The sequence below is a fragment of the Python bivittatus genome, unplaced genomic scaffold (genome assembly GCF_059951505.1).
Source record: "Python bivittatus isolate LINGU-HERP-01145 unplaced genomic scaffold, Pbiv_v1 ctg000370_np1212, whole genome shotgun sequence".
NCBI classification, from domain to species: domain Eukaryota; kingdom Metazoa; phylum Chordata; class Lepidosauria; order Squamata; family Pythonidae; genus Python; species Python bivittatus.
Window position 1 is genome coordinate 580500 of NW_028277062.1, and position 13995 is coordinate 594494.

Sequence of the window (13995 nt, forward strand, 5' to 3'; positions counted from 1 at the left end):
TTACATTTGGTGACTTTTATTATTCATTTATAAGCAAAAGAAAAAAAAAAGGAAATCGAAAGAGATAAAAAGAAAACCAAAGTACACCTTTGAAAATCTGGAATGGGGGAAGAGGTGGTCTGAGGGACTCCGAGGGAAGGTGCAGCAGAAAACGGGGACACCAAGAACAGGATACAGAGTCAAGAAAAATGAGGGAAAGGAAAAGGAAAAGGACAGGACAACATCCCCACACGTTATGCAGCCTCTTTACAGATTGAGGGGGGATAACAAAACACTGCGTGGGCAAGGAGGGTCTCCTCTCAGGACCAGGCCTCCCACCCACATGCCAGTTTGTGCCTCTCCCTTCTATGTACAGCATGCGTGCACGCCGATCCCATCTGCAGGGAGAACCACCCAAAGCCATCCAGCAAAGCCTCACAACATGGTCCGAGAGCAGAGGGTGGGAGAGAGGAGCGGCCGAGGGTCTTCCTGGCCCTGCAGCCCCACTGGGCTCCGTCAGAAAGCAAAATGAAGAGATGCTGCGATTCCACATCTGGGGGAAGGAGGTCCCTCCAGTCCCTGTGAAGCTCCCCCGAGGGGGATAATGCACCTCCTCCAATTATGATTCGAGAACTGGGGGGGGCAAGAATACAGGCTCCCCCCCCAGCACTTGGTGGGAGGGAAATCAGAATAAAATCAGAGTTCGTGTTAAGAAGGGTCCCCTAGGGAGGGAGTGTTCCTTCAAAGTCCATCCCCCAGCCTTGTATCCAATGGGGGCAGGTGAGGCGGTAATAGTGTGGAGATGATTATTCCCCTCCTAGCTCCGTGGGAGAGGGAGGGCGGGAAGGGGGGGAACTGGGTTGCGTTACCTGCAAAAACAAGGAAAACAGACAGAGGTTAGGAGCCTTCTTCGCCATCCTATCTTCCATGCAGCACAAGCCACGCCTCCCATTCCTCCCCAAACTGGTGCCTTCAGTTCCCCCAGTCCCCAGCCTGGATGGCACAGCCTTTTCCATCTCCCCCTCTCGGTCTCACCCCCTCCACTCTGCCACTCAATTTTCATGCCCAAATATGGCAGATGACAAAAAGCAAATGAAACGATTATGAAACCGAGAGTAAAGCTCCAGGGGAAATTATTAGTCGAAGAACACATCTGGGTGCTGCAGAATCTGCAAGGCAAGCAATCTTGTAGGTGAAACCACTCACATAAAATCTAAGGGATGAGGAAAACTTTTGGGCCCAAGAAATTGTCAGGCTGAGGTCTTTGGGGAGGGGGAGAAGGACCCCAAAGTTTTCAGGCAGTATGTATTTGACAAGAGTCCACCTGATCGAGTTACAGATCTTTAGTTAGGTTATAAAAGGTACGCAAGTCAAATGTTGAGTATAAAGCCAAAAATGCTTCTTTTTGCTGCCCCGGACTTTGCTATTCAGTTACTCACATTGTTTGGGGACTGAAGAGGCCTGAAAGCTGGAAGCACTGGGAGGCCAATGTCTGTGAAGCCAGGTTCAGTGCTGGGCTAAGAGCTACGGGGGGTGGGGTGGGGGTGGAAGAAGAAAAGCGTTAGGATCTTGGAAATAACTTCCCACGGAAAAAAGGCTAAAGGGTGCTCTTGCTGCAGTGACACAGTGGTCTGGAGAAACATTTAGTTGGATTTAGTTTAGTGGTGGCAGAAGGCAGGCTTTCCATGGGGGAGGCCCCACGGCCAACCGGCCACACCTCCAGTTCGAAAGAGCAGCCCGGCCAGTCTCCAACTGAAGCCCCTGAAGAACTGCTGGTACTCAAAGCAGAGGCCCTGCACCGACTGGCTGGGGAATTCCGGGAGTTGAAGTCCACGCATCTTAAAAGTTGCCAAGTTTGAAAAACGCTGCCACAGGGCCGTTATCAGGGAGCTGTGTGCTTGGCTCTGATCAAGGCCCCTCCCAACAGGTCCTGTCAGCCCAGCCCAGATATATACCCTGCCTTACCTGTCAGGGCAGCTGGGTTCAGTGCTCCCAAGGGTATCGCTCCATTAAGCTGCAAGGCGGCCTGGGCCGCCGCTGTTGTGGACAGTGGAATCCCAGAGCCGGCTGTGTGGGGAAAACACAAGACGGGCTATTTGGGGACGGAAGAACAAGGCTGCTCCGCTCAAGGCCTTTAGAAAGACCAGCTTCTCAACCTGACATCTTCCAGAGGTGAGAGCATGCCCGCTGTGACTTAGGGGAGCTGGTGTCCTGCACACAATTTTGCCAATTTCAATTACAGAGCCCTGGTGCTGGGTCGCATCTGAAGGCCTTTGCCAATGTTGGTCAGTCATGCCCGTCACTCTCCCATCTCCAGAAGGAAAGAAAAACCTCCCCCAAAGATGAAATAGATGACTAAGCCCTGTTTTGTTTTGTTTTTTCCTGTGCTTCCAGGTAACAAATGTTTGCCTTCTACTCTTCAAAAGCAAACAGAAATTGGAGCAGTCTGACAATTTCCCCGGAGCAAGCGCAATATTCAAAGAGAATGTAATATATACAATTGATCCGGTTCAAAAAATAAACCTCCTGTGGAGCCAACAGTGGTGTTAAGCCAAGGAATCTTTTACCATCTCCCACTGTACCTTATCTGGACTTCTTTTCCAGCATCTTCCCAACCCTATAGCATTGGCCAGCCTTAAGGTCAACCTTTCTTAGCCAAAAGGGAGAACTATGGGCTTCTGTTAAGGAAGGAAGTCCTGTTGGACAAATGCACATGGGAGAAGGCCAAGAGGGATGTAAGCTAGTCATATTTAAGTTATTAATATTAAATGTATATCTTAATATATATCTATTTTATATTTAAAATCATATAAGTTAAATCAATATAAAATAAAGTAAATATCAGTATCAATAAAATTCATTCAATTTATCTACCACCTCAATCCTCACAGATTCTCTTCTACCCAACTAGCTTCTCTCCTCATGAGGAACAGAACTATCATCAGGAAATTTATTCAGAAAGAAAAGTCAGCATAGATACTGTCAAAAGGGATACGGATTTCTGTCACCTTTGCAACAGGACCAGGTGCAGCGGTGGCTGTAATTGGCTTAAACAGACAGAGGTACCTCCTATCTAGTCATTCATCACAAAGCAAGTCTCCCACATGAAGGATTTAAAGATCAAAGCCTACAATGGCCTGGCAGATACACAGGGCCATCATCTCTTGACCCTTCAAGAAGGATGGTCTGGAAAGATGCACTATTGGAGATTCCATACGTAAGGCAACACAGGCCCCAAAGCCTTTCTGGCAGTGACTCCCATTCTATGCAATTCCCTTTACACCAGATCAACAGACTGTCCTGTTTGACTAATTGATAAAACTTCACCTTTTTGTGCAATTTCTGTTCATGCCTCCCTTCAGCACTGACCTCGAGATTTTCCATTCCATACTGTTCCTAACAATGTACCTCCGTCATCCCAGGAGGAATCATTTCGTTGCTACCGGGCCCTTCCAAATTTCTACCAGAAAGCCTCACCTTCTGCCAGTTTAGCCATCAGCTGCAGCTGGGAGCCAGTGGTCCCCAAGTTCAGGGCTGCCCGGTCAGGCTCCTCGGCACCATCGGGAAAAGTGATGTCAGTGGTGCCATCCAGCCGTTCAGTGACTTGTCCCACCCGCATGGGCCGGCCAGCCAACTCAAAACCGTTCAGCTGTTCCAGGGCACGTCGGGCACATTCTGCTTCTGCAAACTGGACAAAGGAGCACGTACCTTAGAGAAGAGTAGCAGAGGCCAACCTTCTCCCTGCCCCGTGGGGAGAAGAATCCATACAACTTACGGTGATAAAGCCATAGCCCTTGGACTGCCCAGTATCCTGGTCGCGCATGAGCACAATGCTGTCAATCTGCAGAGGAGAGAGAAAGCGGCCCCGGTTAGAAAGCCAAGGCAATCCCCTTCTGCTCCAGGATCCACCCCCTGTCCTCCTCCCACCCCATCTCCAACCTTGCCAAAAGGTTCAAAGATCCCACGCAGCATCTCTTTGGTGATGTTGCAGTGAAGCGAACCAACGTACAGCCGCATGGGGCCACCGCTGCCTTTCTGAAGGTTGTTAGCCATGGCTGCCAGTCTGTTCTTCTCCGCCTAAGGCCACAGATGGGGGGGGGGTGTTTAAAAACAGCCAGAAATAACCCATATTTGTTCAGCCAGAAATAACCCACATTTGTTTTTAAAGAAGCAATCCCAACTTTTTGCCCAGAACAGTGATGGAAATGGAAGAGCTTCATCCAACTGTAGGGCAATGCATGTTTGGGAAATCAAGGCGAGTCACCTACGATCCATTCCTAACCCAATTATGTGAGTGATTTCTGCACAAGTCATCAGCCCTCTTTTTCAAGCCATAATTCCTATTTTGTGTGTACATGAACAGTATACACACATGCACACACAAGCGTTTTAAAAAGCCTTGGCTTTGCAGTTATGGATTCCTGACTCCCCCATCTAATCACCGGGGTCTCCAGCATTCCTTGGGCTGACCCCTTTCACAGCCCCTCGAATTTTATTTTCCACCCCATCCCTATTTATTAAATATGCACCTCAAAAATCAAACCCATACTCCTCTGGCCAATCTCATGCTTCTCAGCACGTATGCCCTCCTTCCTAATTTCTTCGGTGACTGTAGAGTTTAGCTCTTTAACAAAAAGTTCCAAACCTGGGAAGCCTGAACGATAATTGGTACACCGAGGAGGCGTTGCCCCGTCAGCCCAATGGCCAACGGTACTGACTGTATCTCACAAAACTCAACATAAGCAATGCCCTTCGAGCGGCGGGAATTTCGGTCAGAGATGATCCGCACATCTCGCACCTGCCCAAGGAAAGTGACAATTGAGGAGAAAAAGATTAGGGGAAGAGCCCCGGGTCCTGAATATTTCATGCTGTTGTTTCTAGGGATAAAACAAGATTGGGGAACCCACAACTCCAGTTAACTGAGACCGCTGTTGGGAACTAAGTGCTGAACAGGCCAGAAGTCACCCAGGCCTGGGGCAAAGTAAGTGTTTGCCAAAGCCAGAAAGGAGGGAAGGGAATATGACCTTGCCAACAGCAGAGAAAAAGTCCTCAAGGTCACGGGGGCGGATGCGGGCAGCTAGTTGCATGCAGAACACAGTGCGGGCATCTCGCTCTTCAGGACTCAAGCTGCCTAAAGGCTCCCTGTTGGAGACAATGGAAGTGATTCTGAGACAGGCCGAGAGGAGAGGAGAGGAGAGGAGAGGAGAGGAGAGGAGAGACCCTTCAGAGTCCTCTCAGCCACCCAGCAGCTGGAATACTCACCGGAGGGGGCTCTTCTCTCTGTACAAGGGGCTCTTGCTGTGTCCAAACCGTCGTCTGCAGAGAAAACAGAACACAAGCCCAGATCACAACTTCAACAGAGGCGCCACAAGGACAGCAAGGGTTATGTAGCACGAGTTTCCTTGATGATGTCACTGTATAATGAGGTTACCACTACCGCCCTCAGAAAATAGGGGTATACAAACTCTTGCATTCCATCTGTCACCATGCTGTACCAAGGATGATTCTGCAGTTTTCAAAAGTAAATCCTTTGAACTGGGAGTGGCTTCAGATACCCCAGATGGGGAATTCCAGATGAAACAGGCCTGTTTTCTGACTGGTCTGCCTGTCACATCCCAAGCTACATTGGTTTCGACAATTTACTTTCAGAAACTTCCTAATCGCTCTCATACCGGCATGGGCCCAAGAGGAAACCCAAATATTCGGCAATGGTCCAAAACGTTCCGTAAGTGAACTAGCAGGTTTTACACATTCATACTTCAAAACGTTTTCCAAGCTGGAGGCAGGGAGGCGGAGCTAAGAACTGGAGAATGAGAAAAATCCCAGAAGAATTCAGCCTGCTTCAATTCCATTTCCTGGTTTGGTTTCAGGTCGCTATTCTTTCAGCTCTTGCAGAAAGATCCCCTCTCCCGCAACCCTCCACATGCTGACACTGCTTACCCTGGGGGAGGTGGGCTGCGGTAGCGCACTCTCTCCTCCCGCCGGCGCTCTCTGCTACGAGATCGGCTGGCTCGCCTACGATCCCGACTGCGGCTTCGATGGCGGCTTCTACTCCGGTGACGACTGCGGCGATCTCGGCTGCGGCTGCGTCTACGATGACGGTCTCGGTCCCGGCTACGGCTAGAAAGAAAACCATACCAGATTTTGCACTGGGGGTGAGGTGGGGGAAGGTCTTTGCCATTTTCCCCACAACTGGATTGTTGGGGGACCAAGTCTCCATTTAGCCGAGTGGGGAAAAAAAACAAAGAAAGAGAAACCTTGGAAAGCAGAATGACTCTTTGATCAACAACAAACCAAGGAATGACTTGCTAACTGTTTGGACTAGTGTTTCTCAACCTTGGCAACTTGAAGACGTGTGGACTTTGACTCCCAGAATTCCCCAGCCAGCCATGGAATTCTGGGAGTTGAAGTCCACACGTCTTCAAGTTGCCAAGGTTGAGAAACACTGGTCGGGACAGTCACTCCATTTATTAAGTAAGGAATTTATCAGGTGTTTTAAAACAGCCACAGCAACAATGGTAAAAAAATTAAATAAACAAGGACTGACTTCGCTGCCTTTCTGGGAGTTCTCATGCTCTATGGCAACCCCACTCCCCCTGCTTTTGAAAGGTCCTGTGCCAGCTCTCTTAAGTGGGGATCCCCTCTGCTTATGTGCCACCCCAGGCAGGGCCTGTCCACCTCCTTTCTGCTCTCTTCAGGGCCATCCCTACCTGTGTCTGTGGTCACGGCTCTTGCTACGACTCCTACTCCTCTTCTTTTTGCTGCAAGGAAGCAAGCAAGCCATGAGAGACATGCTGATGGAGGGAGGGGAGCGAAGGGGGGCCAAGAAAGCCTTGTGACTCACCTGCTGCTTTCCCCACTGCTGCTGCTGGGGGCGCTGTCCTTCTTTGCTTCTTTTCCTGGCTCCTCCTGAGACGGCTAAGAAAAAAGGTCGAAAGTGGGTTAGCTCGTAGCCCTCCACCTCCCTCTCATACCCCCTCCCTCCCCCAGTTTTTGTACATTACCTGGGCTGTGGGGGGATCAGCTGGCAGCTTTGAGGGTCCTGGCTGGGCCTGGAGCAAACACAGGAAGAGTGGGCTCAGCAGGAAAGGGGCACCAAGACACAGTGGGCACGCAAACACAATTCCCTACTCCACTTACACAAACATGATACCAACTGGCAGCACGTTTCGGGCTAGTCAGCAAGTGCAAAGTGACAAGCAAAAGAATTCTAGAAGCATGCTGAGGGTGGCTAAATAACTTACAGTAAGGAGGGTGGAATCCTGAACCCCAACATCCAAAGGGCATCCTCCATTTTTAATGTGTTCCTTAGAATTTCAGCCCTAATACTTTAGAAGCAAAAAGGACTGAACCATCAAGTCACATTAGCACAACTAAGGCATAATAGCCCACATCATCTCTCAATATTCTCGCTTTTTGTCACTGAGAATGAGGGGGACAATGGAGAGACTGAACAAAAGTGCCTTAATAATAAATGAGTATTAATATATAGTAGTTTAGAGCTAAACTATCACAGATTAATTGGAGGGGGGCATAAACAGCAAACACTGAGAAAAGGAGAAACCTCTCCCTTGCCACAGTGGCTCTATATTTTAATTAATTGATTTTACATGAGGTGGACCTCCAAATAAACAGAGTCCAGCAACACTGGGGATTGGCCTTCCTCCCCCCCCACCATACTCTGCCTCACCACCCCCTACCAGCCTCCAAGAGTTTTGGCCTGTTTGGGGGCAGGGTGGGGTGTCTTGGAGGGATAAGCTAGGCCTGTTTTAATTAATGAAAAGCTATTTGAGGCTTAATTCAGCAAAACCAAAAAAACCCCATCTTATTTTACCTTATACAAATAGCATGATATACATTTCTATGCCTTTTCTTTCTTTTTTGCTAAAAAAGGAAAACGCTTATGTTTTGAGGGGAATGAGATGAATATCTATGAATTTAGGTAAGAAGTGGAGGGGATTCAAGATCTGGATCAAGGAACCAGCAATATTCCAAAACTATCCTGAATTGTATTGCCGTTATCATTATCTCAGGACTCTTGGCACAATACAGCACAGTAATACTTTTCCACAGGTTAAACATGCTGATTTTAAGATCCCATTCCTCACCTCCTCTTTCTTGTACGGGGCCTCCAACATGGCTTCTATCACTATATCAAAATCATCTGAGGCCATGCCATCTTCTTGGGTCTATGAATAAGGAGAGAAAGAGTAAGAGTAAGAAGATAGAGCTTCCCAGTGAAACTCTACAACACCCATCTTCCCCAAAGAAAAGGGAAAGAAGGCTGGATACTCACAGGGTCCTGGGATGGATTGGGGAACGCCGGATCCATGGCTGGCCCAAATGGGTGGGCTCCCCACCACCCCAAGGCACAGGAGCAGCTGGTGGGGAAGCGAGTCTAGCAGGCAAAGGATGTGGTCACAGCCTGGAAGAGAGGGAGGCCTGAATGGATTTGAGAGGTGGAACATGGAAGAGGAGTGAGGGCCATATATGTTGCCTGGATACAAGATGTTCTAGACTCCAGAACAGAACTGTGCTCTAAAACCACCTGTCTGGAAACCAACAAGAATGCTCTGGGATTCTGGAACGTGAATGGACCCCCCCTTCAAATTGTCCACCAGCTTTTCCCATAAAGAAAACAACTTATAACAACTTGCCTTCACTTCTTTTTTCCCACTATTTCAGAGCAAACTTTGCTCACGGAGGTACCTTTATCCAGTCCCATCTCAAAAGACTTCATATTCCAAAATCCTTCAGACGACAGGGAATGAACGCATCCCTGTTCCTCCACTGGGTTAAGGTATAACTACAGTAATACCTCGGTTCACAAACAGTTCTGTTCACGAACAATTCGGTTCACGAACAGCAGCGTTCGCAAAATTTTGCTTCCGTTCGCGAACTCCGCATCGGGTGACGAACACTATCCACAGCCATCTTCCCTGCTCTGACACATGGTCGTGGCTTCCTCTAGGTGAGATCGCGGTCGCAGACAGACACTTGCTGCGAAGCTTTTTGGTGTCACCTCAAGCAAGGTTAGTGTTCTCTCTCTTCATACTGTACTGCAGTTTGTTTCATACTTTTGTGGTTAAGGATGGTTCAGAACGGATTAACCGTATTTACATTGAACCTTATGGGAAAATTTGATTCGGTTGGTGACCAATTTGGTTTGTGACCAGAATCGTGGAACGAATTAAGTTCATGAATCGAGGTGCCACTCAAGGTATAAGTATTTTGCAAGTATAACGTGCTTTGAAAAAAGACAGTCGGATAGGCAACCAGCTCCAGTTTTTAAATCAACAAACTGGAAAAGAAAGGCCTAGAAGATGTTTGGATTGAGGGGTGGGGGAAGGAGTTATAGGAAAAACTATGCTATCTATCAGCAGCTAAGAAATCCCAACTTTTCCTAAGAACCACATTCCCATGTTTTTGTTAAAGTTGGTTTTTAAAAGAGTTTTACAATTCTGGTTCAAACTGTGTTCTATCCATCTATTTATATATTACAAACGTTTATATAAATTTTTAATATTAAATCTTTACTTAAAAATAGAAAAGGAGGTATTTAATAAACATGTTTAAAAGCTAAAGAAAAGAAATCCCAGCTTTATGTGTGAAAAACCCTACATCCTGCAATAACACTTCAATCTTCCATAGCTATATTCAAACATGCAGTTACTTTTATAGAACTCTGGAATCTGAGTAGAGATGTGCAAACCTTGATGATCTGGAAAAGCAGTAGTGCTCAACCTTGGCAACTTTAGGATATGTGGACTTCAACTCCCAGAATTCCCCAGCCATCATGGTGGCTGGGGAATTCTGGGAGTTGAAGTCCACATATCCTAAAGCTTTTAAGGTTGAGAAACGCTGTAGGAATGGAACACCTCCCTTCTGGACCTTGACATTCTGGGGGCAGAACAGAACATTCTTGAGTTCTCCAACTGGTGAGTTTGGCCCATTCCTAGTTGTAAGCATGTATAAGCTGCAGGCTCATAATTGAGAGAAGCCCACTGATTTCACCAACCCAAAACAGGGGCAGCACTGTCCTCTGTTCTACTTCCACAAAAATTTCACAGCAACTCTGGTCCTTTTCTAAACTTTACCCTCTCACTGACCAGTTTAGTAACAGCTAGCTTTTCAGTAGCTCAGCATGAGAATTCTAATTTGGACTATGAGCATAAGTATTTGCAGTTTAGAGCACTAATTGATGCTGCCATTAGAAGAACAGAACAAGGCATTTCAAACACCTTCCTAAAACAAGTCCAAGACAGGACAGGCAAGCCCCAAACTGTCCTAATCAGAAGCAGTCAGTACATTTCTTTGTTTCTGCATCTTTCACAGAACATTTTCCACAGTTGCAGTGCTAAACTTCAGCTGGCAGGAGCAATATGTGTCTGGTTCTCTCCCCTGTCAGGCCACCTTTCTTTCCTTGAACTTTCTTTTTCCTATAGTGAATCAGTGCCTTAAGGCCGCTCAGAAGAGAGCCAAGCTTCCTATAACAGTAACCCTACAGTTAAGAACAAATGCTATCTTGAATAAAAGAGATTACTATCATTTGCAAGTTGGCTGTAAGCATGTAGAAGCTTTTAAAAAACTTATTGTATTCAGAATTTCAAAGGGCAAACCCTTTATATTCCTCATTAGGAGAAAATAAAACTATTCCTGTAAGTCTCAAGACTGCTTTTCCTTCTCTCTAAACTATGAATTTTATCCTGTTTACAGAAGTCTCCCCTAGAAGTTATCAGCAACTGTACATCAACTCTGATGTTTCTTGCACTCTCTTTTACCTATGAAAGGACCAAGCTACTACTTATTCCAAAATAACAGAAAATTTACTGGAATGTAAGTAGGAAATTCAAATAACCTCTTTTCACTGTCTAACAATTTATTCAAGCAAAAAACCTGACAGTATCTAGCAACAAAGACAACACCCACTGGAAAATATAGCAAAAAATACTCCTTATTTTTTCTTCATAATGCCCTAAAATTTTTACAATGAGAGCTTTGAAAGTACATTCTGCATATTCTACTGAAGAAACAAAAACAAATGGGTTTTAAAAATTCCCAATGGGCAGGCATGGGGAACATAAAACTTACAGGCTCATAAACACATAGGATCACCATTGGTTCTTCCTAGATTAAGTCATGTAAATTGTGGAAAACTGACAAGAATGCTAAGCAGACTGTTGAAATCAACCAACTGTAGCTCTTTGCCCATAGTAGGGCTCCCCACAGACACAAGAGGCCTTTTGAAATGCCAACTTAGCATCAGAGGTTTATCTGGAGAGAGTATCACATTCAGGCTTTTTACTTAAATTCAAAAATGCAAAGAAGCTTCTCTTCCAGACATTTCCATGCCACAAACACTCATGGTTATTTTATAGTCTGCAAAATTCCAAGTTCCCAACTTTTAGGATCTGTGAATATATTTATAAAAGTAAGTACATTGTATAGATGCGTTAACAGCCTGAGCTTGGGTAGATCTGAAACATTCCCAACATTCACACTTCTGAAAAAAGGATGGGAACCTGTAAACCTCCCGTTCTTAAAATTTCATCTTCCATCATCCCTACCTCCTTTCCCCAGGATCTATTTTTTCCTACTGCCAGATTAAGAATCTCTTCTGAAATCCGAAAAAATACAGATTTTATGATCCAGTATTATAACACATACACTCCAGGCTCACTGCCTTTATAAACAGTGTTCTAAAGGAACTGCATTATTGCACTCAGTTCATGGAAGATATATTACTACAGCATATGCACCCAACTTCCTTGTTTACTAGGCTTTGTTTGAGGAAGTCCCACGTGCATTCAAACCCAGATAATCTCTCAGCATCAAGCCTTTTCTAATGCAACACAGGATTTTAGATTTCTAAAAGCAGACAAACGTGGTTTAAACAAATTCCATTTTCCTGCCTAAGCAATCTCCAAGCCTCTTCTCTTTACTTATTCCATGCTAAGCTTACTGAAAACTCCACTTCACTCACCATCTAGCTCAAAAAGAATGTCATAATCACCAGTTCACAGGCTTTGCAAAGATGGCAGCTCCAAACTACTTTTCTGGGTCTAAGCACACCAGAATGGGGGCAATTTCGCCATTTTCAGATCTCAGTCACCTGGAACTAAGTCTTATTAAGCAAAACCCACCCACTTTAAGTAAATCTGCAAAGGAGGACCCAGAACAAAGGCAAGGCCGACTAGCCGCCATACTGAACTTTCAGCATCAAGGCATCCCGTTCCGCATCTCTCCATCCAGCAGATTTCTATCCCATTTTTCCCCAACCATCACCCTCGAAGCGGCTGTAGCTTATTCATTATCCGACGGGCCCAACAACGGCACGTACCTCTCTCTCCTCACTCCCGGAGCTTTCTGGATCTCCCTCGAGTCCTAACTCGCCCCTACTAAGGAAATGAACCTCCAGAACACAGCAGCACAAGCGCCTGTGGGAAGAAAAGGAGCGCCACATGTACAAGGACACACTCCGCGCCATGTTCCCCGTCCCTGACCCTGTTCCCCAGGCTCCATCTTGTCACCTACCTGCCCTGCAGCCGAGGACCCCCCCCACACCTGCGCTCCTCCCTCCCACCTGCCCCCTCCCCAAAAAGACACTTCCAGGAAGAAAGGAAAGGCCGAAGGTACCCCAGGGGCAAGGCCACGCCCCTCTCCCCGAAGCCACACCCCTTTCGGCAGCTGCTCTTCCCCCCCTTGTGAACACTCGTGGGAATTCTAAAAACCCCTCCCGTTTGACGTCACCGCCCGCGGGCGTGACGTCACTGCCACTACCCGTTCAATGTTCTGACCGCCTCAGGCCTGGCTGTTTTGGAGTCTTTTTCTTCCTCTAAGTCACTCACCCACCTCCCCCTCCCCTTTGGCCGTTAGACCCCGGCAATCGTTTCCGTTCTGCCGGGCTCCGAGTCCTTCACTCCCTCCTCAGACGCGGCCGCAACAGCAGGAGCAGCAGCGATTCTAAGATGGCGGCGGACACTGCTCCCTCCAGAACCTTCCCCCTCCCTTCTCCTTCGCCTCGCGAGGGGGTGCAGCGCGCATGCGCAGGAGCTTTGACATTGCGGATTGGCTAAAGGGTAAGGAGGAAAGATGAAGCGTGTCGAAGTGGGTGGGGCCCAATGTGAAAATCCGGGCGGTGATTGGGTTGGCTGCGCCGGGGAGGCGGCCTTTCCATCGGTGACGTTCCCGCTGATTCGATAAGGGTTCAAAAGGCGTATTGAGGCAGATTTTTTTCCTAACTTCCCCCGTACGTAGGAAAACCAATAGTTGTTAAGCCAGGGGTGGGGTTTCCTTTTAGCCAATTGGGCAAGCCGACGGAAAAAACTGTGAGGGCGGCTGATTGGCTGGATGAGCGGAAAGTTTATTTAGTACAGTGAATATCATTGGTCTATTGTGTGGAAGGCGGAGCGAAGCACCAATTCTGTTTCGTAAAGCCCAAGAAAGCGACCTCCCCTCTGAGGTTTGCCCTGATTGGATAATTCTTCATGGTACAAACAAAGCCCTGATTGGTCGTTTGGTCGTCGAGTCAGTAGGGGAGCCACTCTCCGGGCAGGTCAGAGGCCACGAAGCTCCTGTACCAAGGGAAAGGGGGGAGGGGTTGCGCAGTTACCACGGCAACAGCGGCCCGACCCGGCCATCTCCGCGGGTTCATGGCTGCGGCCTTGGCAGCCCGCTGGTCGTCCGCTGGCGACGCCCCGCTGTTTCCCAACTGCGAGCCCGGCGGCCTCACCTCCCCGGAGCCAAGATAGCCACCGGGCCTTTGTTCCGCCGCTGGAGCGCTTTCATAGGCTTGCGAGGAGCCACAGAAGCGCTGAGGAGGGATTGAGAGGCGGAAGGACCAAAGGTCTCCATAATCCGCCCCTCCCGTTAAATCTGGGGATTGAGCACACTCTGAGGGAGCTCGTAATTTGGGGAAAGGGAGGCCACCTTCGAAAGGCCGCCTGGTTCAAATTGAAGCCGGGAACCCTGACGCAGCCGGGCCCCCAGGCATTGAGGACTGATGAGACAAAACCA

General features: G+C 47.7%; 1 protein-coding gene across 3 annotated transcripts; it reads right to left on the bottom strand.

Annotated features, from left to right (window-relative positions):
• On the bottom strand, positions 1-12989 carry RBM23 (RNA binding motif protein 23). 3 transcript variants are annotated; one of them, XM_007439442.4, is made up of 17 exons: positions 12832-12988; positions 12320-12416; positions 8276-8404; positions 8088-8168; positions 6984-7031; positions 6824-6897; positions 6690-6740; positions 5920-6099; positions 5242-5295; positions 5004-5121; positions 4625-4777; positions 3919-4056; positions 3755-3820; positions 3457-3667; positions 1945-2046; positions 1419-1503; positions 1-848 (listed from the first exon to the last, which is right to left on the bottom strand). In XM_007439442.4, the coding sequence occupies exons 3-17, from the start codon at positions 8309-8311 to the stop codon at positions 845-847; spliced, it is 1401 nt and encodes a 466-aa protein (XP_007439504.1). In that variant the 5' UTR covers positions 8312-8404; positions 12320-12416; positions 12832-12988; the 3' UTR covers positions 1-844. The 3 variants fall into 3 exon arrangements, with proteins under 3 accessions (XP_007439504.1, XP_007439503.1, XP_025029714.1); XM_007439441.4 differs by having other exon boundaries at positions 12828-12980; XM_025173946.2 differs by lacking the exon at positions 1-848 and having other exon boundaries at positions 1415-1503; positions 12832-12989.
• Between the last annotated feature and the right edge of the window lie 1006 nt (positions 12990-13995).

Excerpts from the sequence above, each read along its gene's own strand:
- RBM23 (XM_007439442.4), bottom strand. The coding sequence starts at position 8,311 with ATGGATCCGGCGTTCCCCAATCCATCCCAGGACCCT. Across the intron at positions 4,778-5,003 it reads TTTTCTCTGCTGTTGGCAAG|GTGCGAGATGTGCGGATCAT; the intron begins GTCATATTCCCT and ends TTCCTTGGGCAG. Across the intron at positions 1,504-1,944 it reads GAACCCAGCTGCCCTGACAG|CTCTTAGCCCAGCACTGAAC; the intron begins GTAAGGCAGGGT and ends CACCCCCCGTAG.